The sequence below is a fragment of the Amia ocellicauda genome, chromosome 4 (assembly GCF_036373705.1).
Source record: "Amia ocellicauda isolate fAmiCal2 chromosome 4, fAmiCal2.hap1, whole genome shotgun sequence".
In the NCBI taxonomy this organism is placed as follows: Eukaryota; Metazoa; Chordata; class Actinopteri; order Amiiformes; family Amiidae; genus Amia; species Amia ocellicauda.
In genome coordinates, this window is record NC_089853.1 from 53464705 (window position 1) to 53492486 (window position 27782).

At 37.7% G+C, this 27782-nt stretch overlaps 1 protein-coding gene across 3 annotated transcripts; it reads right to left on the bottom strand.

Annotated features, from left to right (window-relative positions):
• Positions 1-1910: 1910 nt before the first annotated feature.
• bcas1 (brain enriched myelin associated protein 1) lies at positions 1911-27402 on the bottom strand. 3 transcript variants are annotated; one of them, XM_066702759.1, is made up of 14 exons: positions 27246-27402; positions 25191-25280; positions 22786-22870; positions 18986-19482; positions 14762-14944; positions 13007-13066; positions 9725-9928; positions 9323-9355; positions 8400-8621; positions 7423-7458; positions 6083-6196; positions 5498-5563; positions 3534-3788; positions 1911-2501 (listed from the first exon to the last, which is right to left on the bottom strand). In XM_066702759.1, the coding sequence occupies exons 2-14, from the start codon at positions 25245-25247 to the stop codon at positions 2424-2426; spliced, it is 1890 nt and encodes a 629-aa protein (XP_066558856.1). In that variant the 5' UTR covers positions 25248-25280; positions 27246-27402; the 3' UTR covers positions 1911-2423. The 3 variants fall into 3 exon arrangements, with proteins under 3 accessions (XP_066558856.1, XP_066558857.1, XP_066558858.1); XM_066702760.1 differs by lacking the exon at positions 7423-7458; XM_066702761.1 differs by lacking the exon at positions 5498-5563.
• Positions 27403-27782: the final 380 nt, after the last annotated feature.

Sequence of the window (27782 nt, forward strand, 5' to 3'; positions counted from 1 at the left end):
TTCCGAATATTTAAACCTCCATACTTGCACTTGCCTTTCATCAATTTTTTTGATGTTCTTAAGGCCCTAATACCCTCTCCTGAGACTTGTTATCAGAGCTTGGTGTACTTTGGAGAAATAAATACAGGGGAGAAAATTACTGAATAAAAGGTTACTCCCACATCGTTGTCTTGTGTGTTTTAAATATGCAATTGTGTCAGTTGATCATGCATTCATTTTTTAAATTATTGATTGTTGTTGGTAGAAAAACTTGGTATTTGCCTATTTGATAGGAGTTTGCTTAACCTACTTTCTATCTTCTTCGATGTCAATTGTTATTACAACACTGCCGTGGCAAACAAAGGTTGAGGGCTCCCCCTTGTGGACTGTTGCACAAATTGTGCTTTTTGTTTTACAATCGATGTCCTTGGTGACTGGCTACCATTCCTTACAGGAAATATTATATTTGTATTGTTATTTTCTTCTACATTCCACCACCCAATAATAACAACAATAATATATATATATATATATATATATATATATATATATATATATATATATATATATATATATATATTGAGAGGTACTGGTAACTAATTCGAAAGGAGCTTCGATTCGATTTGTTCATGTATTTTAAAATATCCAGAAAATAAATATAACTCAGATGCATTGAGTATCAAAAACACAGTGAATACATAACACAACAAACACCATTAGAAACAAACAAAAAAAAGCTTTTCATTTGGATTGTTTAATGTAAATTTGAATTTGTAATGTTTGATGCCTTGTACTTAACTGTATTCTTGTACTTTGTTTTGCGCTTATGTTGTAAATAGCCCTGGATAAGGCCGTCTGCCAAGAAATAATAATAATAATAATAATAATAATAATAATAATAATAATAATAATAATAATAATAATAATAATAATAGTAAATACGAAATTGGGTATATAAATAATAAACTACAAAAACAGAAACACCAAAGCAAAACATGTTGATGGCATAATGCATCACTACCAGCATCATATCCCAGTTAAAATGTATCTTTTTGAGTTGGCTCATATGTAAGTGGTTTGGGTATTATAAAAAAATAAGTACTGTTCTGTTGTTTGTAATTTTGTAAAGTGCTCTGGGTGGTCTAAGCATTAAAGAAATTACGTAGAAATAAATCTGTATTGTATTGTGCTGCATTGTATGGTATTAAGTAAATTGAGTTAGCTCCCATTTCTGCCATTCTGTCTTGTCAGTGTCAATAGAGGATGCCCATCGATTCCCTTATCTGTATGGTCTCTCATTTCTGCTACTATGCATTTCTGGTTTCCACTTTTAATGTGCAGTAAGCATTTAGGTTGGTAAAAATAGCAGAGGGCTCCCCACATTCCTATTAAACCAGCAGGCGAGGTGCAAGCTGACCACACTCTCAAGGTTGGGTTTAATGTGTCTTGCTCCACAGAACGGTTCACTATTTTTGTTCCCCAAAGGAAAAAGACAAATAAAATAAAATGAACACAAAGACCTTGCAAATGCTACTCAGATAAAACTAAACATCAGCAATGATGTTAGTAGATAAGATACAAATGATCTGTTTTCAGGGAAGACACTTCCAGAAAGAGGATGAGATCTGAATATAATTCCCTTAGGAAGCTGAAATTAAAATTAAAGTTTCAATACTGTGCTTTAATATGCAAACTTGTACACTTTGTTCTGCCAAACCTACTGAGTCACTTAACTGCAAAGCTTCAATCATTGTCTAAATAATTTGATATGACTTACCTTAAATTGGTGTTAAAGTTATTATATTTTTGTTTAAAGAAAGAAAAACAATTCATAAGAAACAATCATAAGAACCAATAATAATCCTTTTTCTTAAAAGAATGAAAATAAGCACAGGAAGCTGCAAACTGAACCCAGTTTACCAATGTAAAAATTCCTCTTACACATTTTATTATTGGCGTATATTAACAAATTGTCATTTGCAGAACTACATGTGAGAAAGAAGATCGTTTTTGTTATCGTGAAAAATCCTGAGAGGGACCCAGTGGAGGTGTTAGAAGAATTAGCAGTTAACTGAATCCGATAAAGAATAAAATATAATAATAATTAAAAATACAATGAACATACAATTTAATTTAAGGCCATCTATCAGATGAAATTAAGTTAAAAACAAAAAAAAACCTTTACCTTATATCACTGAGTTGAAGTTATCCTTTTCTTTAGCCTTTCACACATTGAGTACTTCCTCTCTCCCCCCTGCACAACAGAACTAACTTCCTTCCACAAACAGTCACTTGCATTAAGCCCTGCTGTACTGAATATATAGAGAACTCCCCCCCCACAGTAATCAGACAATAAAGAAAAGACTTTTAGGGATAAGAGTTCATGCATCGACAGTCTGATATCCTCTCAGCACAAAACATACTTGAGGTTTCCAGGATGGATATTATTTGGACTTTTCGGTGGGATAGGTAATTGTCACAGGGTCTGTTTGAACCCCAACCTCTGACAGCCTTTTTGGGCCCTGTTCAAGAAGGAGAGAAACAGAGAAATACACAATTGGAGTGTGAAAGGTGACAGAGATGGAAGCCATTGTCAGCTTGCACTCAGTGTGGAAATGTATAATATGCTCTATTACCCATAAGACAAGTTATGAAGGCAATGATCATCAACTAGTCAAGTCTCCTTCTCCCGTTTATAACTAATTCTGTGCTTCCTCATGCTACTGAAAGGCTGAAATCTTAAAAATTCCCAAAACAAGTAATGAAAGCTATTTTGTACACCTGACAGGGATGGTTTTCAGTTTCTACAGAAGTTTAAAAAAGTTAAAGAAGAAGGGGGAATTAAAATCAGCCTGACAATGCTTATACTACAGCAAAAGTAAAGCAATGGAAGCACATATTAGATTTATTATTATTATGAATAATATTGTTTTATGAGAATGTTTTTTTTTCTGTTCCATCTTGCATAACCTGCTATGCATTTATTTTTACCAAAAGCAAATACTGCCACCTTGTGGCATTATATACATATTGAAATAAATAGTATTATTGTGATTGTTTGGATCACAGTAATTTGAGATAAGTAACTTTGCACATCCTGTTCAAAATCTTTGTGTCTCGAAACTTGCAAAGAACAGGATATTTTCCCACCAGATACAAACAAACATTGAGTTTTTCATATACATACATACACACAAATGTATATACATGCATAGATAGTGTGTATGTGATTCAGAATTACTGTGCCTAAATAGACAATCAACTCCCCTTTAAAAATATACAACAGGCACTGCTGAACAAGCTGACACAGAAGTGTAATGGCAGTGTGTCCTACTTTAGCAGTGAAAACCGTCTCCAACCTAGGAGTGTGTGCATCTTGCATCATAAATCTACTTAGGAGTACTCTCTCTCTCTCTCTCTCTGTCTCTCTCACAAAACACACACACTTACAACTACATATGTATAATCATAATGATTTTTTATTCTTCAATTGCAAAATGTCTTGCATTCAACTGTTGGTTAGAGAGATCCATAGTGGAGTGTGAGTGACCTACCAGGCCTTTGAAGAACACCCCGATGGAGTTCCTCTTTTCAATTTTCCTGGGGTTGTCTTCTCCATTCTGTGAGGTCTCCGAGACGGACTTGCTGTCCTGAGGGACCTCCAGGGTCTTGGCCTTCTGCAAACTCTCTTGCTTTCCACTTTTCTTCTTCTCTGCTTCAGCCTGAGACTTGGGCTCCTCTTTGGGTTTGGGACTTGCAGCTTCCACTGCAGCAGAAGCCTGGGCGGCCTTCTCTCTTTTGTCAAGAGTCTGGGGGAGAAAGACAAAGACACCGTGGGAGGAAAGATTCTAGGGGTTTCTATGTTGGAAAACACAGCATTTGAGCAACAGAATCTGATGTGTCCACACACTGCAATCAGCGAACAGGCAGGCCAGTCAGCCAGCAACAGCAAATCCAACACAATATATCTTTACAGTATTTAAATTTTTTAATGAATTAGGTTGAAAATATTGCAGGTATTTTAAACTTCTCAACCTATAGAACTATGAGGATGAAAATAAACCGCCTCCAGTGGGTCAGTGTGGAAGCAGTCATACATCATTATTCTTTTAATTAAATGCTTAAAAAAATTATCATAATAACTTAAAGACAGCTTTACATTTTCCTTGAAAACAAGTATAAATAAATACAAATTATCAGGAAAAGGTTTTCAGGGCTAGTTAATGTGAGGAGTGTTGGAGGCTGTCAACGGTGATAAACTGTGACCCCCTTAGGATAAACAGTGGTTTTCTGACACAATCTATTGTTACACTTCAGCTCTCTTGACTGAGCCTGAGGAAACCCCTTAATTATATATCCCCAGAGGAATAATACTGGAAAATTGCAGCTTTAGACAATAGATAGGTCTTTGCCTGTCCCATTTACTACCTCATACTTTACGAGAAACAAAACAGACTAGGAGGTTCTAACAAATCTTAATTACTCCTTACTGAATTGTGTCCTACACCCAGTTTAATATTTTTTCCCCCACAAACATGGAGGTTCTTGTTATTATTTCTCTTCTATGATACATAAACAATTGCCATGACTAGCTAAACAGCATTGCTTAATGAGGTTTAACTGTCTGTGTTACATTCAGCTATCTGAGGAAGTATTCTTCCATAAGGATCACCTACAGCCAATGAAACAAAATGCCATAGGGCAAGATTTTAATATCACTTATCAGTTATCATGTGGTGTGCAGTGCACAAAACATTTGCTCTCAAAATCTGTTATCAAAGGATGTACAAAGTGTATTTGGTGGTTCAAAGCTGTGATGTACATATTTAAAAAATCAATAACTCTGCCACCTTCTTTGTCTTAAGTTTCCATTTTGGTCTTCAAATTGTCCTTCTCCATATTTTAGTGTTAGCTCCATCAGAGGGGGATTTCATGCACTAGGCTACGTTTTGTTTGTGCTCTCAGAGGACATTTCAGGCAGCACCATAGCCGATTACACACACAACAAAAACAATGGTCTTGGAATTGGGAGATTAAATCCTGAAAACAAACAAGCTCTCTTTCACAGTGGGCTGCAGCGGCCATCTGTGACTGCGGCCCACTGAATGAGCATCCAGTGAAACAGTGTGGAGATTTCACATGAGAATGGATGCTGGAGTTTCTTTAGTGGTGCCCTTCATGTGTGAGAGACTTCTGAATCCAATGGGATCTCTTGACTGGAACAACAAATACTTAAAATTTATGAAATCGACAGCCTGCCAGCGGTCACTATTTGTTTAAGCCCAGACAGTTATTAGAAGAAAACATGCAGGATTTGTCCCCTGGGGCAATGTCCTATTCAAAATTAAAATTAAAAACCCTCCCCAAATATGACAGATTTTTCTTGGAAATGATAGAAAGATAACAGCAAAGATGTGTTTACTTGAAGAGAAAAAGCACAAATAATCAAACTAATAGACATAAAGAACATCACCATCACCACCACCACCAAATATATCCAGGCAAAACCATCACTTACTGTAGGGTCAGAATCTTTGCCATTTACTTCTGCTGAATCAGTTTCATTTTCCTCCTCTTTGACAGACTAAAATCACAAAGGTTTCTTGTAAGGTACAGAGTACAGACAAAATAAAGAGGCTGTAGAAAGAGCCTAAGGTTAAAGGCGATGAAGCTCGGCCTGCAGTAGCTGCTTTTGTTTAAATTTGGTGATTAGAAGGCATATTTTGATATTGTGCTGGGGTTTGTGAGTAGGTCTGGCATTTAAGATGTCTCAGTTTGGGTGCCACAAGGAATACTATATTGGAGAGACTGTCCAACAGACTTGAGAAGTGAAACCGCCATGCTTGGCCGTGCACAGCTCTACAGCAACACCTGCTAGAGAGATCTGGTGAGGCGGAGACAAGTGATTTCAAGGAAGGAATAAGGAACATCTGTGTGAACATCTGAATCTGCAGAATGGACAACAATATGAGGTAGCTGGGAAGTGGTGAGGATAGAGTAAAATAAATTAATTTTTCACATTGCATTAACGCTTTTTCTCCAAAAATACCCACTTTAATAGCTTTCTTTCTCGGTCCAAGCGAACGTGCTGCAGCTTCCTTACCTTTGTTTTGAAGAAGGAGATGAAATTGGATTTGGATGGCTTCTTCTCTTCTTCTTTTGGTGGCTCTGGCTCTGTGGGCATTTCTGGGACTGTGGACTTTGCATCCACCTCAGCCTTGCACACAAACGAAAAAGAAAATTGGTTTGCTTTCATTTTTTTCCCCAAAGATGTACAAAGCGATTTTCCCCGCTTTGCTCCACAGCACACTTTGATTCCTATAATATGTGTAAAAATAGAAAGTTGCAAAATCTTCAAGGCAGGCTGGTGGATGTTTGATGTGGCCTTAAGTGCTGCAAGCTACAATGCCCTGCTCTCTTTAAAGGAGCATCCTACAAATCAAGAGGATTGGTCTAATTTCCCAACTATCATGCTATACATAACTGAATTCTGCATTCACACTTGCATCACCCTGCATGATGCAAAAAAGCCAAACTCCATTTTATGCTAAATCTGTTGCTGCAGGTGTAATATGTCTATGGCTGCTTATTATAATCTAGAAGGACTCTGTACAATAAGATTGCAAAACTTAAGACCAGTCATTCAGAAATGATTAGCCCTGAAGGCTCCCGACACCCTGACCCCATATAGTGATAATTACAGCGGTGTGCTTACTTAATAGAACACATTCGAGTTTGTCATCTATTTAGATTTCCTGAGAGTACAGACATCAGCTACCCATTTCTGAAACTCGTTTTATATTAAACTAATTGATTTAAATATGTTTTGGGATCATTATCTTTTTAAGATAATGGGCAATATTAAATCAAAACTTTGACCCACCCGCTAATAGAAAACTACAAACCTGTTCATCATTGCGGTTACATTTATGATTAGAAGAAAGTGTCATCTTACTAAAAATGAAGCCGTAACTGAGTACAGTTCTGTAGTTTTCTATTAGCGGGTGCGTCAAAGTTTTGATTTAATATGGCCCAATATCTTCTTTTACTAAAAGATTGATCATGACCGATCATGATTATGGATTAAAATGCTTTAATAGATTGCATCTATTTGGTGAGAATGGCCAACATCAAATCACAAAGAAATTCCAACGCATTTCTTCCATGTGCTCCTTTCTCAGGTTACTTTAGATTAATTGCATGAGGGGAGTTGGATTACAGATCATTTTGCAGGAATTTGCAGGAGAATAGCTGGTTTGATTTAATATGCATAAGCCATCCAAACTACAGCAGCAATGGAGGTGTTCTGCACACTGCTACAACTGCACCATATGCAAGCAAGATGCCTGAAACAGATACGTAATTCCGCAAAAACCTTTCCCGGAAGCAACAAAACAGGACAGTTTAGAAAGGCAATGCAAACACATGAGCTTCCTGGGTTACCTTCCCATCTGCTTCTGGTATTTCATCTTCCACTGTCTGCAGGTAAGGGTGGAGAAGAGAGCAATATGAACCTGACACACACTGGACTCATTTTCCAAAGCTGGTTAGGTGCAGTAAAGGTTTTTAATTGAAGAAAAACAGGACAGAAAGAAAGCAGTTTCCATACTGGATTCAACCCTGGAACAGTTTTGTTCTGGAACACTTTTGTTCTGCTGTGAAATGAATAGCAAGTCATCTGTTTTATGTCGACTATATACATAAAAGATTCATACCGGCTTCGTTTTTCTAACAAGGAATGAATGCAATTAATTTATAATGGTACAAATAATTATACAAGACAAATGGAACAACTGTAGTATTCTTATAATTTATGTTACACAGAGTCCCTGCTGGCAGTAAAACCATGTCTAATGTATTTGTTTTTAGTTAAGCAATAAAGCCCAATAAAAAGTGATTCAGAAATCCTCTCAACTTTATTATGCTGTTCATTGTTCGCCCTGCTGTGTCTTTGCATGAGAACAACGCCTTTCTTTCCGCTGAACCCTGCAGGATTGACAGCCTGCAGCAGCATCCTGTCAGTGCTGAGATGCAACGCAAACTAGATAGAACTGGAAAAGGCATATTGCAAAGTACACTGTGCAGTATTGGGAGTGTTATTTAGGAGCAGTAGGTGAGTACTTCATGGCACCGCCCAATACCCTTTTATTGGATTGTCAAGTGGAAATAACACGGTTGCATGAAAATGTACAACCAGTGCACTACACAAGAGGTACCTGTGTTCATTGTATGTGTGGCCACCACAGTATTATGATGAGAATGACAGATTAGAGCTATACACAGTTGTCTGAGATTGGTACTTTGGTAGTCTTTGCTGCCATTTTTACCATGCTTGCTTATTGCAATGGAAAAAGTAGTACAAATTGAAATAAACCCATTAATAGCAATCCCTTCAGTTCCCTGCTGTGGGTTTCTCTTACCTTTGGGCGGAAGAGTTTGCTGAAGGGGCTGGATGTGTCCTTGGCAGGCTTCTGCTTCACAGGGGTCTCGGGCTCACTGGCTGCCTCTTTAGGTGCCTCTTTCTGGGAGGTTTTCTGGCTCTTAGCTGCTGAATCTGCTTTGCTGTCACCTTTAGCTGCTTCTGGTGGAGCCACAGCCTTGGTAGCTTTCAAAGGCGATGCAGCATCCACGTCCTGTTCCCCCTGGTCAGGGAGAAAGAGCCACTTTAGTGCGGAAGTGGGTAGAGTGTTTATTCTTGGGCATGAAGCTCAGCTCTCTAACTTAAATGCTGTAACTGCTGAGGGCTGTTCAAAACCAGTTGAACATTAGGCTTCTTCTGCATGGGACTGACAAACACTTAGAATGATTAAATGGTTACACGGAAGTACATGACACTTTGATTGTGCTTCATCCTAAAAATCCAGTCAGCGAGCAAACTCCACAGCTAATGAAAAATACATTCTTCACAACACTAAATGTATATCTGATTGGCACCACAAAATTTAATTTCTGTTAGTGTGCTACTGTAAACGGTTTCCTGGTTGGGGCATGGTTCTGGTTCACTGCAGACAATGCTTTTGCCTCCATTTGCTTAGTAGATTTTAAACCCACATGGCTGAAGAGTTGTTCCTAAGGTTCTGCTGAATGCAATATTCTGGAGAGGATATAGGAATTTGTAAACAGTAAACCTTAATTAACAGCATTTCTTAAAACACAGTCACCTAACTGCATGTAAATGTGAGAACATTAAAAATAAATGCATGCTTGTATCAAGGTAGTAAGTGAATAATTGCTTTCCTGTTAGCATTGTAAAATTTGCATGTTGGCATAGGATGATCAGTTATTAATAGAAATCCATTAGTTTCCTGTGCAAAGTAATAAATACACAGCTGTGTGTACTTACATTTGTTTTTGCCTGTGGAATCTCCTTCACTGTCTGAAAAGATAAATCAATTAAAAGATCTGTAAATGTCAGGAATGCTACAAGATCACTTTTACTAAAACTATTAATACTGTGGTAACTGCAACAAAAACAGAACATTCAAATTGTTATACTTGTTATTATTAAAGCATTTAATTTGTGGTTCAAAGTGATTGTGCTTTCATGTATCTGTTGTCCAGAAGACAGAAAACACGTTAAAATTGCACAAACCCTATCAAAAGTGCTCTTTCCAGTGTATAAATGTATACCTGGAGTCTGATTTTGCAGTCCCTATCGTAACGTGGTAAAAACATTCACTCCATTGGGTGGATCTCTAAGCAGGCAGAAGAACTCAATATTGAGGCGATCCCTAGTCAGTGGTACCTTTTGCCTGAAGAGCATGCTGAAGGGGCTGGAGGTGTCTTTCTCTGTTTTCGGCTTGGCTGGGGATTCCTGCTCTTTGGTTTTGGTTGATTCGTCCTGGGCTGCCTGAGGACTCGACTGTGCCCCTGAAGCCTTCTCCATTTTCAGCTGCTTCTGTTCCTTCTCAGCTTTGCCCTTACCTTCAGACACCTCACTGGCTTTCTTCTGCACGCCAGAAGGTAAGGGAGTGAGAGGGAGTACTCTTTGGCACAACCCAGGTGGTTATGATATCACATGCTTGTTGTACAAACAAGGAGCAATTGATATATATATATATATATATATATATATATATATATATATATATATATATATATATATATATATATATATATATATATATATATATATATATATTATGTCAAGGAATGCTTTCTTAACATGTGTCTTTGCTCAAGCCAAACACTGGCTTGTTTATATGGGAAAGCAAACAGGACTATATAACCAGCAAGACAAGGATATGCAAATATCACCACAATTTCCTGCGCAGAGAAAGGAATCTCTTGACACAAAATAAAAATTATAAAGGAAAACAATGAAAGGAATGTTTTTGTCTTCTTCCATTTCAAGTGACATGTGGGATATTTGTTTATTTTGGTTCATATCTGCTGAAACTCTCACACCAAATTTGAAAAAATGATCATCACAGAATCTGCACAGTGGCACAACCACACCTCCTCTAACTAAATCCACATGACATGTGTGTGAGGTGATTCATGGGAAAAAGAGGATGCCTAAGCCCTGGAAACACACAGTTGTCGACCTGAAAAGTAATACACAATCCTATCTACTGTAACATATTCATTTTCAGGAAGGAGTAACAACAATCTCAAATGTTGGTTAAGGGGCACAGAATCCCTTCTAGTCTCACTGGTTTTACCTTAACCTTAACCTTAACCCTTAACATGTTATATATTTTATTTATTTTATTTTACTAATATATATATATTTTTTATAACTTAACAAACTTTTGTGGGTTATTTGCCTTTGAATCAGTCTGCCCATCATAGTGACTCCAGCTGGCATTAACATGCTGATCGTTCTGTGACATTGTCCTAGTCCACCCCTTCTACAAAATGGGCTTGGCACTTTTCTCCAAGATACCTGTGCAAACAAATGACTCAGTCATGAGATGCATTTTATTTCCACATTTGTCTTCTGTGTCCTCTAGTCCTGGTTGCTGTGTGGATATACACTAGCATTCAAAAGTTTGGGGTCAAACTGTTTTCCAAGAACAAATACATGAAATGAGTTTGAATAGGACATATAGCAAAATGGATAGGAAATATAGTCATTGACAAGGTTAGAAATAACGATTTGTAATTGAAATAATAATTGTGTCCTTCAAACTTCAAAGCTTTTGTCAAAGAATCCTCCATTTGCAGCAATTACAGCCTTGCAGACCTTTGGCATTCCAGTTGTCAATTTGTTGAGGTAATCAGAAGAGATTTCACCTCATGCTTCCTGAAGCACCTCCCACAAGTTGAATTGGCTTGATGGGCACTTCTTACGTACCATTCGGACAAGCTGCTCCCACAACAGCTCAATAGAGTTGAGATCCGGTGACAGTGCTGGCCACTCCCCAAAGACAGAATACCAGCTTACTGCTTCTTCCCTAAATAGTTCTTGCATAGTTTGGAGCTGTGCTTTGGCTCATTGTCCTATTGTAGGGGGAAATTGGCTCCAATCAAGCGCCGTCCACAGGGTATGGCATGGTGTTGTAAAATGGTGTGATAGCCCACTTTACCACAAACCAAGGCACCCCCAGACCATCACATTGCCTCCACCATGCTTGACAGATGGCGTCAAGCACTCCTCCAGCATCTTTTCATTTGGTCTGCATCTCACAAATGTTCGTCTTTGTGATCCGAACACCTCAAACTTAGATTCGTCTGTCCATAACACTTTTTCCCAATCTTCCTCTGTCCAATGTCTGTGTTCTTTTGCCCATCTTAATCTTTTCTTTTTACTGGCCAGTTTTATTGCTTCTGTAGTCAGCACAACAGTTTTCAGCTGTGCTAACATAATTGCAAAAGGGTTTTCTAATGATCAATTAGCCTTTTAAAATGATAAACTTGGATTAGCAAACACAACGTGCCATTGGAACGCAGGACTGGTGGTTGCTGATAATGGGCCTCTGTACACCTATGTAGATATTCCATTACAAATCAGCCATTTCCAGCTACAATAGTCATTTACAACATTAACAATGTCTACACTGTATTTCTGATCAATTTGATATTATTTGATGGACAAAATGGACAAATAAAATGCTTTTCCTTCTAAAACAAGGACATTTCTAAGTGACCCCAAACTTTTGAACAGTAGTGTATGTTCATTAAAGACTCCCTCAATCTCAAATCTTCCTTTTCAGACTCAATAGATTTTGCTGCTTTAAAGTAATCTACATTATTCCATAGCTTTCAACCCTGAGCTTAATTTGATTGCTCGTCTCCACACTGCTTCCTGTCCATATAAGTATTTCTTTCTGGAAGGCAAGTCAAACTTCTGTATCAACTTTAATTTGGATGCAACTATCAGCTGTCTCTCTTACTGCATTCTCATATATGCATATCACTCTCTTATCTTGTATAATGGGCTGAAAGGTTTCCCTTTTAATTTTTGACCACGACATTTCCCTTGACTGTATATTGTACCTTCTCTCCCTCAATTAAGCTTACAAAAATCAGTAAATGATTAAACAAAGTATTTTCTTTTTACCTATGTGTCTACACTGAGCCACTATTTCACTATTCATTTGTTGCATTAAAGCATTAGAGTTAGCCAATGATAATAACTTTACCACACGATCCTATTTTAGGTGGAATCTTGTTCTTGCACTTTGGGCAATTTAGATTCTGATAGGTCAGTTTTCCTTGCATGAGTTGATTTCAGCCACAAATTAAACACTTAGGATGTAATTAGGATCTAAATGCCAACTTATTAAGATTTATTGGTGATAAGGTAGTGATAAGGAAAATAAATAATAAAAAGTTAAAGCGCTACGTACATACAAATTAATAACTTTATAGTTTCTGAAGATAATCAGCTGTCACACAGACATCAAGTTAAGCTTGTTTTGCATGACAGTGGAGTAATATACCCCTTCAGTTAAAAATCCCTCCTTAGATCACCCATAGGTTTTGTGCTTCAGAGATAATAAGCATATAAAAGCACATTTAAATGTTGAACATTTAATAGTATGTTGCTACGTTGTTTAATAGTATGTTGCTCATTGCTTACCTTCTCCTTTGAGACATCAGGAGAGTCAGGTTCTGCTTTTGGAGTTTTACTTGGGGTCACCTAAGAAAGGGATAGAAGTACCAATAAATCCATGAATAAAAAGTTAATGGTTATATGTGGTGTTACTGTGCTATCAAACCCATGCACAGTTTCAATGTCTTTGCAGCAACATATCAAGAGCATAAAGTAAGTCTTTCTACAATCATCTCAGTATTCATCTTTGCACTTATTATAGTATTTATAGAATCTTGGCTGGGATTAAATGAAAACTTTGGCCCACCCACTAATAGAAAACCACAGAACTGTTCTCAGTTGCGGCTTCATTTTCAGTAAGATGCCACTTTCTTCTAATCATAAATGTAACCGTTATGATGAACAGGTTTGTAGTTTGCTATTAGCTGGTGGGTCAAAGTTTTGATTTAATCCGGCCCCTTATTAATACTGAATCAACAATACATTTTCATAGTGCCTTTTCAAGCTTTATAAGATCATGATGGCGTAGGGCCTCGTAAGCAATTTATAGCACAGGTAGAGGTATAGTGTAGTGTAGTATCAGTTGTCAAGATTCAGATATTTAAACTGAACAATCAAAGAGTTGAATTAAGGCTAGCGGCAGTTGCAATCTCTGAATAAAGATAATGTTAATCTTAAAAGATACAGTCCCTAGATAAATGATGTAAAATGTAGATGAATTAGAAAGAAAATTTGAGACCTGTAGAGCACTAGGACTGAGATGAAATTTTAATGCACCCCCCACCCACCACCTTTTCCTAAGAGAACCAGCAGGACACTGAAGTGAATACTGGTATGTTAAACTCAAAGAGAAATTTGAACCCTCACACTTACCCTCCCCCCCCAACACACACACAAACTCAAAGCCCAACAGCACACCACACACAATCTCACTGCTTTCACTGCTTTTGTTCTCCTGACAAAGCATCAACTCCCATTCTTTAAAACCCGCAGATGTCAAGTTCCCAAGTCACAGGCTCTCCTTGTGCTCTCAGGCTGCAGAGGGAACAAAAAGCTAATGCACATGGTGACGTGATCACACACAGCCATCAGCACGAGTCCAGAGTATCTTTCACGGACTCTTGTGACTGTCCTACAGCAGTTCTTCTCAATCTGTCAAACAACAGGACTGGTTTGACCCAGCATCATAACGTTTCTTAAAGCAAATCCAGGCTTTTTTAAAATATCTGGATAAGACACAAAAAAAACCTGGAATCTACTATCAGCTCCACCACCCATACACAAATGAACAATGAAATCAGATGACAGCGATACACAATTCCAAATACAATGACCAATGACCAAAGGTCAGTGACATACACATTAATCATCTTCTATTGCTTCCCTAGGAAGATGTTTATCCCGACAACAGTGGAAAGCAAAGTCATGTTATTAAGAAAAAAGGACAAATTAAGGGGAAGGAACATTACAGAAATACAGCACCAGCTCCATATTGGCAGATAAAGGGCTGCAATTTGTATTTCTGGTTTTGTTCTGTGATAACATTGTTGGTTAAAAGCCCCCTTACTGATTAAATGCAGCATTCCTCTCTATGACTGAATCTTCAGAGAATCAAACTGTTAACCATTCAGTCATAACAAAGTTCATTTACATATTTCATCCCCTTTCCATATGTATATGAGAAATGCACTTGCATGAAATCAAAGAAAATACTTCGCTTGGAATACCTGCAAATGGAGGATAGATTTATTTGAGGAAATTATAGAAGACAGCACAACTTACAAGAGTTTTGAAAAAGTTCATAACTGGGTGGTCTTCTGCTGCAGTGTCCTCTTCAGCTCCCTCCTGTTGATTGGCCTGCTCCCCCACAGAGCTCTGAGTAGTCCCGTTGACAGCAGGTGCGCTCCCAGATTTACCTTCTGCTTTCTGGAGCGTCACTGTACTCTTCTGTACCTCCGTGGGCTCCTGTAGACAAATCAAGAAGAAGCGTCGATACACTGGAGCTGCAGAGCCGATTGCGATCTCGGCACTTGTTAATTGTGGCTTTGAGATGTGAGCACAAATATTCCAGCCATGCCACTGCCCACACTAACTATTAACAATTGCCCTTTTATTAATCCACAGCTTTTCTCATCTCTATTGGTATTCAGCAATGTTCCACGCTGGCCGATTATGTGTGCCCTGTGCTACGTGGAATGCCAGGGTATTTATAAATAGTTGTGCTGTGTTTTTATTTTTTGGGATAGGGGAATTTGTTTTATACCAGCCTTTTTTTTTTTTTTTTTACAAAATTTCTTGTCTGATTCACCCATGCATTATGTGTTAATTTGGGGTCTGATTGACATTTACTGTATGCATTCCAAGTCTCCTAAACAAGGACCTTATAGAGAAAGGAATGTTGTTGGCAAATTCCACCATGGATGAGTTCGAAAACTAAAATATGAGCTGCAGAATATGAGCTTTGAGTTTTAATCTTGCTTCAATATTTAGAATAATTATGCTTTACTATCAAGCTAAACAAATTTCACAGTTTGAATATGTTCAGTCAGAACTGTTTATCATTCCAAGCCCAATGGCAAACATTTTCTCCTTCGCTTTTATGTATGGCAATGTTCCTCTCTCGTACTGAACCACTTCCAACTAATTATTCAAACGTACAGACAACAATGGGGAGATGAAATGGCAGTTTAGGTTTAGTTTTTCCTGCAATATGCTCCAAATGCCAAATGATTGTGTGGTGATCATGATATGCAGAATAATAACCTGAAAGTCATACAATATTCATTGTGATAGAAAGGCCCCTCTAAACACAGTGCAGGTCACAGGCGTAGATGATGTGATGCATCTCATAACTATACTGGCACTTCCACTGTATTTCCATTCCAATTCAAATGTATGTACATGGATGATAACCCATTGCCATTATTATTATGATTATTACTATTATCATCATTTGCAATAAACAAGTACATCAGGATACAAATATGGTGTCATTTTGTATTACAGCTCATTTACTGTTACTATAACAGTAGTTCCCCAGAGAAGTAAGCTATTGACAGAAATAGACAGAAAGAGTTATTTGTGTTTATATCGTGCTTTTCTTTCTTTCTTTTTTTTTCATGTTCATTGACAAGACATTATCCAGGCACCCAGTTAGAATAACTGTTTATCTCTTTGGACAAGAGCTTTGGCTGTGTACATCCAGAGGTCTTGCTATTCAATAAGCATGTCATTATTCTGCGATCCTCCCCTAATCCTTAATGCAAACACACACAGAGCTATGACTCCCCTGCCAGTTTTTCTGTTTTCTTCAGCGAGGCATCTGAATACATTATTCAAATCCAGAATCGCAGGCATAAAGGCAGCCATTGTGCCCCTGACTGCAATACATATTTAAATTATTTACATCATGCAATTTATTTTACATACACATATATATACAGTGAAGGAAAAAAGTATTTGATCCCCTGCTGATTTTGTACGTTTGCCCACTGACAAAGAAATGATCAGTATATAATTTTAATGGTAGGTGTATTTTAACAGTGAGAGACAGAATAACTACAAAAAAATCCAGAAAAACGCATTTCAAAAAAGTTATAAATTGATTTGCATGTTAATGAGTGAAATAAGTATTTGACCCCTTCGACTTAGTACTTGGTGGCAAAACCCTTGTTGGCAATCACAGAGGTCAGACATTTCTTGTAGTTGGCCACCAGGTTTTCACACATCTCAGGAGGGATTTTGTCCCACTCCTCTTTGCAGATCCTCTCCAAGTCATTAAGGTTTCGAGGCTGACGTTTGGCAACTCGAACCTTCAGCTCCCTCCACAGATTTTCTATGGGATTAAGGTCTGGAGACTGGCTAGGCCACTCCAGGACCTTAATGTGCTTCTTCTTGAGCCACTCCTTTGTTGCCTTGGCTGTGTGTTTTGGGTCATTGTCATGCTGGAATACCCATCCACGACCCATTTTCAATGCACTGGCTGAGGGAAGGAGGTTCTCACCCAAGATTTGACGGTACATGGCCCCGTCCATCGTCCCTTTGATGCGGTGCAGTTGTCCTGTCCCCTAAGCAAAAAAAAAACCCCAAAGCATAATGTTTCCACCTCCATGTTTGACGGTGGGGATGGTGTTCTTGGGGTCATAGGCAGCATTCCTCCTCCTCCAAACACGGCGAGTTGAGTTGATGCCAAAGAGCTTGATTTTGGTCTCATCAGACCACAACACTTACACCCAGTTCTCCTCTGAATCATTCAGATGTTCATTGGCAAACTTCAGATGGCCTGTACATGTGCTTTCTTGAGCAGGGGGACCTTGCGGGTGCTGCAGGATTTCAGTCCTTCACAGCGTAGTGTGTTACCAATTGTTTTCTTGGTGACTATGGTTCATTGATCATTAACAAGATCCTCCCGTGTAGTTCTGGGCTGATTCCTCACCGTTCTCATGATCATTGAAACTCCACGAGGTGAGATCTTGCATGGAGCCCCAGACCGAGGGAGACTGACAGTAATTTTGTGTTTCTTCCATTTGCGAATAATCGCACCAACTGTTGTCACCTTCTCACCAAGCTGCTTGGCGATGGTTTTGTAGCCCATTCCAGCCTTGTGTAGGTCTACAATCTTGTCCTGACATCCTGGACAGCTCTTTGGTCTTGGCCATGGTGGAGAGTTTGGAATCTGATTGATTGATTGCTTCTGTGGACAGGTGTCTCTTATACAGGTATCAAGCTGAGATTAGGAGCACTTCCTTTAAGAGAGTGCTCCTAATCTCAGCTCGTTACCTGTATAAAAGACACCTGGGAGCCAGAAATCTTGTTGATTGATAGGGGATCAAATACTTATTTCACTCATTAACATGCAAATCAATTTATAACTTTTTTGAAATGTGTTTTTCTGGATTTTTTTGTTGTTATTCTGTCTCTCCCTGCTAAAATACACCTACCCATTTTGAGTGACCACAGGTATATGAATGAGAACAATTAGGGCCATCGGAGACACAGTCTGAATAGAGTTGTTTGTCTTCAGTGCACAGAACAAATTGTTACGCCCTGGAAAAATATTCTCTATAAAGACACTGCAGATGTGTATTAGCATTAGCATTACTAAAGCACATTCGAAATTACAGTAATTCATATATACACCCTTTCGCTCCTGTGCCAATGCTCCGGCTCACACTGGCCAAATTAATCTGGACGTTTTGGAAGGCTGTGGATTTGATCGGATGCCAGATATGGATTGTGCTTCACATCCCTGGATTTCTTTCTGTTTCCAAAACCCAAATCGATCTTCTGGACAGACCATAGACTGATGAAGTGATACTGAAGATGGCTGAGGTGAACACCTGTTAATTTCATTCAACACTATTTTATTTTGAAAATAAAATAAAATGAATCGAGAATCTTGATGCCTGTTTCTTTTATTTCAGTGGCTGAGTGCGGGCATCGCTAACCATTGAACATTGAACACACATGTATGTTCATATACTCATATACTTACAACATAAGTGCAAAACAAAGTGCAAAAATACTTAACTGTATTTTTGCACTTTGTTTTGCACTTATGTTGTTGTCCAGGTTTCTTGGCAGACGCCCTTATCCAGGGCGACTTACTCATATACTTACAACATAAGTGCAAAACAAAGTGCAAAAATACAGTTAAGTATTTTTGCACTTTGTTTTGCACTTATGTTGTAAGTATATGAGTAAGTCGCCCTGGATAAGGGCGTCTGCCAAGAAATAAAAATAATAATAATAATAATAATAATAATAATAACAATATTGAATCAAACCGAGTACAAGGAACTACCAAAAACCTTTCTGCATTGTTCTTTCTTTCTGCATCTGCAGGACAATAATAATAACGATGATGTAGATGTTTAATAAATTGTGAGAACAACATTAACCAGAGTAGTCAAGCAAATTCACAAATGCATGATTATTAAAAATGCCCATTACTCATATGAAACCTCACCCACCCCACATAACTTTGACCCCCGGTTGTGCACTTACACTACAGAGGGCATCGCTGATCTTCAGGGGAGCCTCCTCGGGGGGCGACACACTGTTACACTCGGCGCTGCTGGACTGTGGCTGGACCTTGCTGGCTGCTTGGCTACTGTCCTTCTCTTGTTTGAACAGCTTATCGAAGAAGCTGATCTTGCTTTCCACACTGACCTGCGGTCCCTCAGCTGGGCTCTCCTCCTGGGCAGAGGTCGGGTCCGGCTGGCTGGGAGGGGGGCTCAGGTTGAGAGACATGGCCTTCTGGGCAATGGGCACCATGCCATTGGGTGGCGGCGGTGGCGATGGATCGGTGCTGATCTTGGCTTCAGTACGGCCTGGCACCAGCTGGGCGAATGACATTGAGAAATTGGACTTGGCAGCCGAGAGCGTGACCCGGCCATTCTTCCTGCCATCATCTCCCTCCTTCTCAGACCTGGGGCTCATCTCCTTTGTCTCGGAGGATGAGGGGAGCGCACTGTTCTGCTGCACATCTGTTTTGAGGCACACTAGAATGGAGAGGAGGTCAATTATCTGACTTGACAGGAAACATTTAAGATATAGCACAGTCCCTGCATTAAGTCGCAGTGCACAGCCCGGTTTATGTGAAATGCACTGTTCTCACCAGGTACCGCAATGACCTACAGTCAATAACAGCAATTCAGTATTAGAAAATGACCTATGTCTGTGATAACTGCTGATCTAATAGTTCTCAGCAAATCCAAAGGCAGGTGCCCTAAAGGTTTTGAGAATTCCTGTAAGAGCTTCTCCAAATTCCTATCAAAAAGCAACATGATGCAACTGATCATATTATTTCTCTGTTTGGCTTTGGACAGTGAATTTGAGAAGCATTAGATTTGAGTTTAGTTGTACCTCTACCAAAGTTCCATGCTGTTCGAATTCCCTCAAAATGTTTTGTATCTCATTTCTACATAGGTTTGTAAGATCAATAAACTCCCAAAAGTTCAGTAAGCAATGATCATCTTTTTCCATGCAATCAAATCTTACCCATGAAAAGGAAAAGTATGCTTTAGTGTATTGGATTTATTGTACAGGAGTAGTATACATTTCCAATAAGAGAGCTATAGGAGAAAGTAATTAAAACAATTAAAATAATCTTTCAGGATTGCATTGTCTAATTGCATTGTCTGTTTCAGTCCTCAGAAGAAGACAACAATTACAAGATTGTGATTGACACAACTTGTAAACATCAAAACATGTAAACTTCACTGTGTGAAGCCAAGAAATATATAGCAGTTTCAGTGGAGATCTGAACCCCACAACAGTAACGCAATGGCTGAATGAGTCATCTAGTAATCTCCCACTGGACTGCATTTACTATAATGTAAAACATGAACCGGAACACTTTCACAGGGTTTCGTCTTCACAAGGGTCGCAGCTAAGAACAAGGGGACTTAATCGATGATTGCTTTCAAACTGGCAATTTTATTGTAATGGTAGCAGGGAACACTTTTGTTTTGTGGGTGGGTTTATTTTTTACATTGGGTGGGCTTGGGATCTACAGAGATTTAGTCGCTTCCTGTTTTGTTTTTTAAATTATTGCACTATATTATTTAAATTGTATGTATTTGTCTGCATCTTGTTATGCCTTGGAGTTTTATTGCAATTGAGAAAAATATATAATATGCAAAACCACTAATTCCATGCCCCCCACCCCCTCACCCCATCAAAGTAAAGCGTTAGGCACAAATGCAAGTGATAGATTTTGATTGATAGATTGTGATTGATTAATTATATTGTGAAACTTCACAGCACTAACAAAATGCATTTGTGTATGTGAAAACTCTTAATGCACAAACAAATATGTGTAATCCATGTTAAAATTAAATATCAAAGACACACAGTTTGCATATCTGAGGATCAATTAAAATTAAAACTGTAAGAAACACTGTGTTTTGCCTTAAACTGAATACAATCCTTTATTTTTTATTTTACAGATAATGTATGTCACAGCACGTTCAAGTTCAGCAAGTACTGCACTAACAGGAACTTTCTCAGAACTGTGACCTCACTGCATTATTTAGTTAAGGGGAGGTAGCTCTTATCCAAAGTCCCAGTCTAGTTTTTAGAAAACCACAAAACAGCTCTGTTTGTCAGCTGTTACTGTATTCTTGCACTAACTGAAGTGTAAGCATTATGTGAACTGAAATAGTAGCTTATACTAGCTGGATGGTCAATATAGCACAATAACCAACAACCCAATAAACATATTACAGTTACTGTCAAATCTAACATAAAATAACACTCCTTGCTATACTGAATAATGTAAACAGCATTCATTTCAGTGTACTTTTGCAGTACTAAGGAACTACATTTTTAAAGGGACACTGTCTGCTCCAATGTCTCATGATTTTATGAGTGCAGACTATACTGATCTTTACCTATTTAAAGCTGCAGACACAAAGAGTATAGAATTATATTGCATTGTGCAACATAAGACACTATGTGGATGAGAATGCAAATATCATCAGTGTAAAAACATTCAAATGACTCTTAATGCAAATGGCAATAGTATTGTTTCGTAATGTTTTCAATGCAGATTAGCCTGGTCTCTTAACGACACAACCTGAAACCCACAATGCTGGTGAGAGTTACACTTTTAAGTGTTACAAGTTGCTAATATGAACATTCACATTAATTATACACTCCTATCACCAGATGAGGACATATTAACCAAAATAAATTAGAATCAGTGAAAGCTGTCTTATTGGCAGTTTGATACAATTGTATAAAGTTTTATCAAATTGATTCTGGTCCAGTTCAGTACTTCCAAATTTCAGATTTTCTTTTCTCATTCATCCACAATGTAAGACCTAAGTTTGTAAAATATTGCAATATTTTGTAAGTCGCCCTGGACAAGGGCATCTGCTAGGAAATAAATAATAAATAATAAATAAAATAAATACATTTAGCATCTACATTTTATATGCTAAAATAAAACACACATTTTTATAATAAAAATAATAAATATGAGTGAGAAATAAATCATTATGCACTATGTTTGTGTGTCGGTGGCAGAAAATAGTGTGCTTTGAAGGAAAGCATTAAAAGCTGTGGTATGGTGTGAGATAAACATTATTTTGTAAACGCCTTTTAAAAGTTACATGTTTGAAATGTACATAATATACACATATATATCTCTCACACACACATATGTGCAGCACACATAACCAAATAGTTATTTTTTATTTTTTATAAAATCCAATACAAAATATTTACACAAGACCAAATCAAACAGACAGCCTTCCAAGTCAAAGCTAACACCCAGATTTTACACAGAGGACTGTTGATAGCTCTTAAAAGTTATTGTAACTACAGATTACTTGAACAGACAATGGAGCTCCACCCAGCTAATCTCCCAACACAAACACCTCCACAACAGGCCCTCCATGGGCATGCAGTAGTCAAATTCGGAATAATTTACAACACCGTTTTCATGTCATGAGGAAATACGTCATAAATAAACGTAAGTATTAAAATGTCTGTCTGTCTCTCGCTTTCACATTTACACAGAGTTAAACAAATGAAACCTTTTGTCTTCATCTTGGCAACAATGGGTTCTAATGTTTCTTTGCATCATAACCTTAAAATACTGCCAGTGATATTTTAATTAATCTTTTCCTGACAGTCTTGTTTATGATCTTCAGCACCTGCAGAGATCGAGGCTCTGTGAAGTTAGGAGTGTATATCTGCTCCAGTTGGGTTGGTATTTCAGTATTTGGATTGGTATTTCAAGGTGTGCATTCTCACTGAGAAATGTAACAGTGTGCAAGTGGTTTTAGAACACATACCTGCGTCATCAAATCCATTCACAGAAATGTTCATGGGCTGGCCAACCGGTCCTCCATTTTGCAGTTTCTCAGGAATGGGCTCTGCCTAAGATTGACATGTGCATGAATCTCACCAGTTGGAGAAGGTTTTCTTGCTAAGTGTGGAAACAATGCACCTTGAAGATGCAGTCACACATCAGTTAGCATCTGTTTGTGTAGTATCATTAGGGTACACAGGTCCCACCACTAAGACACACAAGACTGATTGTGTGTGACTTGCTAAGAAACATACATAGACAATACGGTTTGACAAAAAAGCCTACATGAATTTTTGCTAACCCCCGTATAACCCCGTATAGACTCCACATGCACTAGAGTGCCAGGGAATTGAACATAAATGTATCCATACCGGATATGTTTTATGTTCTGTGTTGGTTTCAATATCTAACCTAGATAATTTAGAGATATCTACAAATCATTTAGAGATATCTGCAAATCATTTAACAATATCTGCAAATGACTTCCTGTCTATTTAGAGATATCTCTAAATCTTTAAGAGATATCTTTAAATCATTTAGATATATATTCCGATGATTTCCTGTTCATTTAAAGATATCTGAAAAATATTTAAATATATTTTCAAATTACTTCCTGTATGTTATCTGAGATGATCACTTAGAAATGAATGAACAAGTGACCAGGAAGTGATGATCTTGGGCTACATACAGGAAGTCAGGAGATATCTCGAAATGAACAAGAAGTAATTTGCTGATATCTCTAAATGATTGAAAGATATCTGCAAATAATTTAAAGATATCTCTAACTGTACTTTTAAATATATCTTTAAATGATTTGCAGATATCTCGAAATTATATGCAGATATCTTTAAATTATATAGAGGTATCTTAAAATATTTGAAGATACCTGGAATTATTTGAAGATATCTTGAAATATTTGCAGATATCTTTAAATTAATGAAAGATATCTCTAAATTATAATTTGGCTTGCCATATGACCCTGCATATTAATCTACCTGCAAAAAAGGCAATCAGATTCTGAGCTTTATAAAACTTCAGAATATACATTTGTTTACAGCAATATGCACATTATCTTCCTTTTAGCATTCTTCTGATGCTTTTTTTTACTCAAATAGACAACAGCTAATACTATTCCTTGTATATTTCCTATCCTACAATAAAACTAAAGGCACAATAGCTGTGTTGGGCCTAGCTTTGAATCTAGCTGCTTCCAAGGTGACAAAATCAGTATCATTATTGTTGGATTACAGACAAGTAAGAGACAGCTATATTTCTTAATAACCTTCAATCATTTGAGCCTGAGTAAAGTATGTATAGTTAAAGGAACAGAAACCTGAGATGCAGTCTAATTGTTTTTAATGAGCTAGTTACTTCAGAACTGACAAACATCTTCAGCTACCCTTTGACTCCTCCAAGCTTAAGCTTTACAATATTCTTTTGTTTGGGGCGCAGAGATGTATTTTACTTCAGTGGATCTTAAAAAGACCTCCTGGGGAAAGTATTAATTATTATTATTACTTGACACTACTGCTATGCCCTTCACACTTGTAAGAATGTGTTAAATACCTAGAAGTTGATCAAGTGAATGAATTACAGTGTTTGACATGAAGGAATTCTATTTGCCTATTTATTGATTTGCTAAATGTATATTTATATATTGAATAAAGAAATTAAGAAATTGAAATACAAATACACCTGTCAGACATCCTTAAATCTACTATATAGTATTGTATTTTCTGGTGTTTGTTGAAAGGAATCATATACAATTAAAGTATAACATCTGGAACCTCCCTGATTTCAAACACAAGTTCTACTAATGAGGCACTACACCTCCTTGAAAAACAAGATCCAACAACACTGGCGCCAAGTAATGCCGGATGGTAACTGGTAGCCCTAATTCATTTCAATTTATGACTACTTTGCAGTGTTATTGCTCCATGATATGGCAATTATCAGAATATAAACAACTCTGCCTAGGGTACAAACAAGTATAAAATGCAATCAGGATTGTGACTACCTGATGTTTGAGAAGATGCATCATAACTCTGTTTACACTCAGCTTGAATTTGGTGTTTTTTATATGACCAATAAAACTGTAATGCACATTGCCCTTCAGTCACAATCACACTTAGCAGGAAATGGTGGATACTTGGGTGTCATTAACTTTTATTCCACAAAAAGCATCTAAAACCACAGCATTTCAAATTCGCAACGCATTACAGCATGAATCCCAAAATGGAAGCTCATGTCATTTATAAGAGAAGAGAAAGAAGGAGAAGGAGAAGGAGAATAAGAGGGAGAAGGAGAAGAAGAAGTAGAAAGAGGAAGAGGAGGAGCAGGAGGAGGAGCCAGAGAAGGAAGAAGGTAAAAGGAAGAAGATTATAATACCTGCAGATCAGTTGCATTTTCCCTTTCAGTTTCAGGGGTGGACAGTTCATTACCCATGTTGAATGAGGATCTGGGAGAATCAGGAAAAACCTGTACAGTCACAATTAAGAGAGCTTAATTTAGAGATCAGTTTACTCTTTACTCTTATGAGCAAAAGTGGAAATAAATGTTATAGGACATTTGTCAGCAGACCTAATTCTTGCTATTGCTATTCTTTTTGAATACCTGATAGATTTAATAAGCATAAGCCCCTAAAATAATAACATCATTCCCCCAAACACAGTGAAATGATCTAGCATTGCAGACAACGTGACTGTCACAAAGCAACAACAGCAACAACACATCACATGGTGGCATCTCTCCAGTAGCTATGAATCATGGTTTGTAGCTGTATTTTGAAATATAGCTTGTTCTTCTAGTTGGAGATTTGGTTACCAAAGTGCATGAAGGAGTGTTAACAAAAGTGTGGACAACCTTGTCTAGCATCCTGACGTCAGCTCTAAATGTTTACATGCTATCTGTCATGATTTATTTGAAGGTGGTATGGCTGGATTTCAGTCTTAGGGTGTTATTGTTAATATTAATTTAACAATTATTGCTTTGGACATTTAGGTTTTGTTATGTTGGTTTAAAACTGTAACCCACCATAACCACCTTAAATAAGTCATGTCTTCTACTGTACTGTATCTCTGACATGACATATATACCAGCATGCAAACGCAGCCAGAGATAGACAACGCACTCCATCCAGTACCAGTCCTCTGAGTGTATCTAAGACAATGTTGAGAGTGAGGTAAAGTTACTGGTATGTGTTTGTGTCTGGAGGTCCCTCTACAGGCTGCCTGTTGTATGTAACATGTCAATATTGAGTAAATTCCAATAAAAGATTAGTGATGGATTAACCAACATCCACAACATGATACTCTCACCACTGATGAGGTTAAGTTTACACAATACCTTCCCTAATGCCAAAACTACAAACAGCATTGAAAAGTGTCATATACAACTTTAGGGATGCTAACTTGAGATGATGTGCTTTTTTTAGATTTTTGTTACAGGAAAGATTTTCAGAAAAGCAATGCTGGAAATCGTTTAATCAGCAACAAGGCTGTTTAGGTTCAAACATGTTTCTTTTTGTTGTTTTTTTAACACCCGATCATTCTGAAAGGTTTCATGAGTAACACTGATTTGCAGGGGTGTTAATAAAATCTGTGGTTTGAGAGTTACTTAGAGAAGCAATTAGCCTTTAATGGGGCATTGCTTGAGAGGGAATTGGTGCTGGAAATTTACAGAATTAAAATTCTCTGGCTCAACAGATCTCTATCCCAAAGTGCTTTACAGAGTAATATTCCTATATAGTAGTTAATCTACAGTTCAACAACATTCCTGCAAACTAAGTCATCAAGTTAAACACAAAATCTCTTAATATGACAAAAATAGATCAATAAGGCAGCTGGCATCAAGGTCGACACCAGAGAGAGAGAACTCAGCTGAAGGCATTGATCCTATATTCACAATGGTCCTGTTATTGATTGACTTGATAAGATTACCACCTCGAAAACCAGATGAATGTACAGGTTGTTCCAGAATCACAAGGTACAACATTACATTGGATGTTTTCTTTTTTTTCAAACTTATTTTCTCATAATTCTCTCAAGTCATTGCTGGAGTCTGAGTAAAACAACCCTGACACGGGTTGTTTTTCTAATGTTTCAAAGCCTGTAAGTGACAAATCCGAAGAGGGACCACCATATAAAATAAGAAGGCCATCAATTTTAAAGTAGAAAACCTGTTTTTGAAACACTGAAACAAATGTACTTTAGTTTGAGTGTCAGTTGTTCATGGCCCTTACACATAAGAGCATGGTTCCAAAGAAAAGGTATGGTAAATCACAAAGAATTGCAACATATACGCACACACATATAGTGTAACACATTAAGGTGACCAGAGAAAGGATACCAAATGCAGTTTTAAAAAGTTTCAGACAAGTGAAAATAATATATATATGCTTGGTTTGGCATTAGGATATATTTCTAAGAAAACTGAATGGTTTACCTTGTAGTACTTCCTTTGGCAGTGTCTAGAACATGTCACAGTCTTGTCTTTTTCAGGCGATGACAGCTCTCAGTAAGGCCACGGTGGCTGGTGCTCCACATGTAGATGCTCACTTACTCTTAGCTGGAGGCGCTTCTGTAACTCTGGGGGAAACTGGCTGAGCAACCTGTCCAGGACAAAGAGTATTTTTGCCCTTATTTGACTGCAGGGGTGGAGCTCTCTGTTATTAACCTCACGGATCTCGATTGCATCATGGGCACCCGAGCAATTGTTTGTTAGTTTCAGTTGTTGTACCATATTTACATACTTAAAAAAAACCTAAAACATTAACACACATGTATCTGCCCAAATGGAATATAAAACCATATAGGTGTGATTTCTCTGAGCTCAACAGGGTTTAGTTAATTGGGAAATTGAAGATAAATTGCTATAAATCCAGGCACTGGCTGATCCTTGTCTCAGACAGCTAATTCGCCATAACAAGAGTTCATTTTGTAATCAACCACATCCTCGCGATTGTTATAGATTCACTGAAAA

Coding starts and splice junctions, on each gene's coding strand:
- bcas1 (XM_066702759.1), bottom strand. CDS start 25,247: ATGGGTAATGAACTGTCCACCCCTGAAACTGAAAGGGAAAATGCAACT. Junction 22,871..25,190: donor AAAATGCAACTGATCTGCAG/GTATTATAATCT, acceptor TGTCAATCTTAG/GCAGAGCCCATTCCTGAGAA. Junction 9,356..9,724: donor GCATGCTCTTCAGGCAAAAG/GTACCACTGACT, acceptor TTATCTTTTCAG/ACAGTGAAGGAGATTCCACA.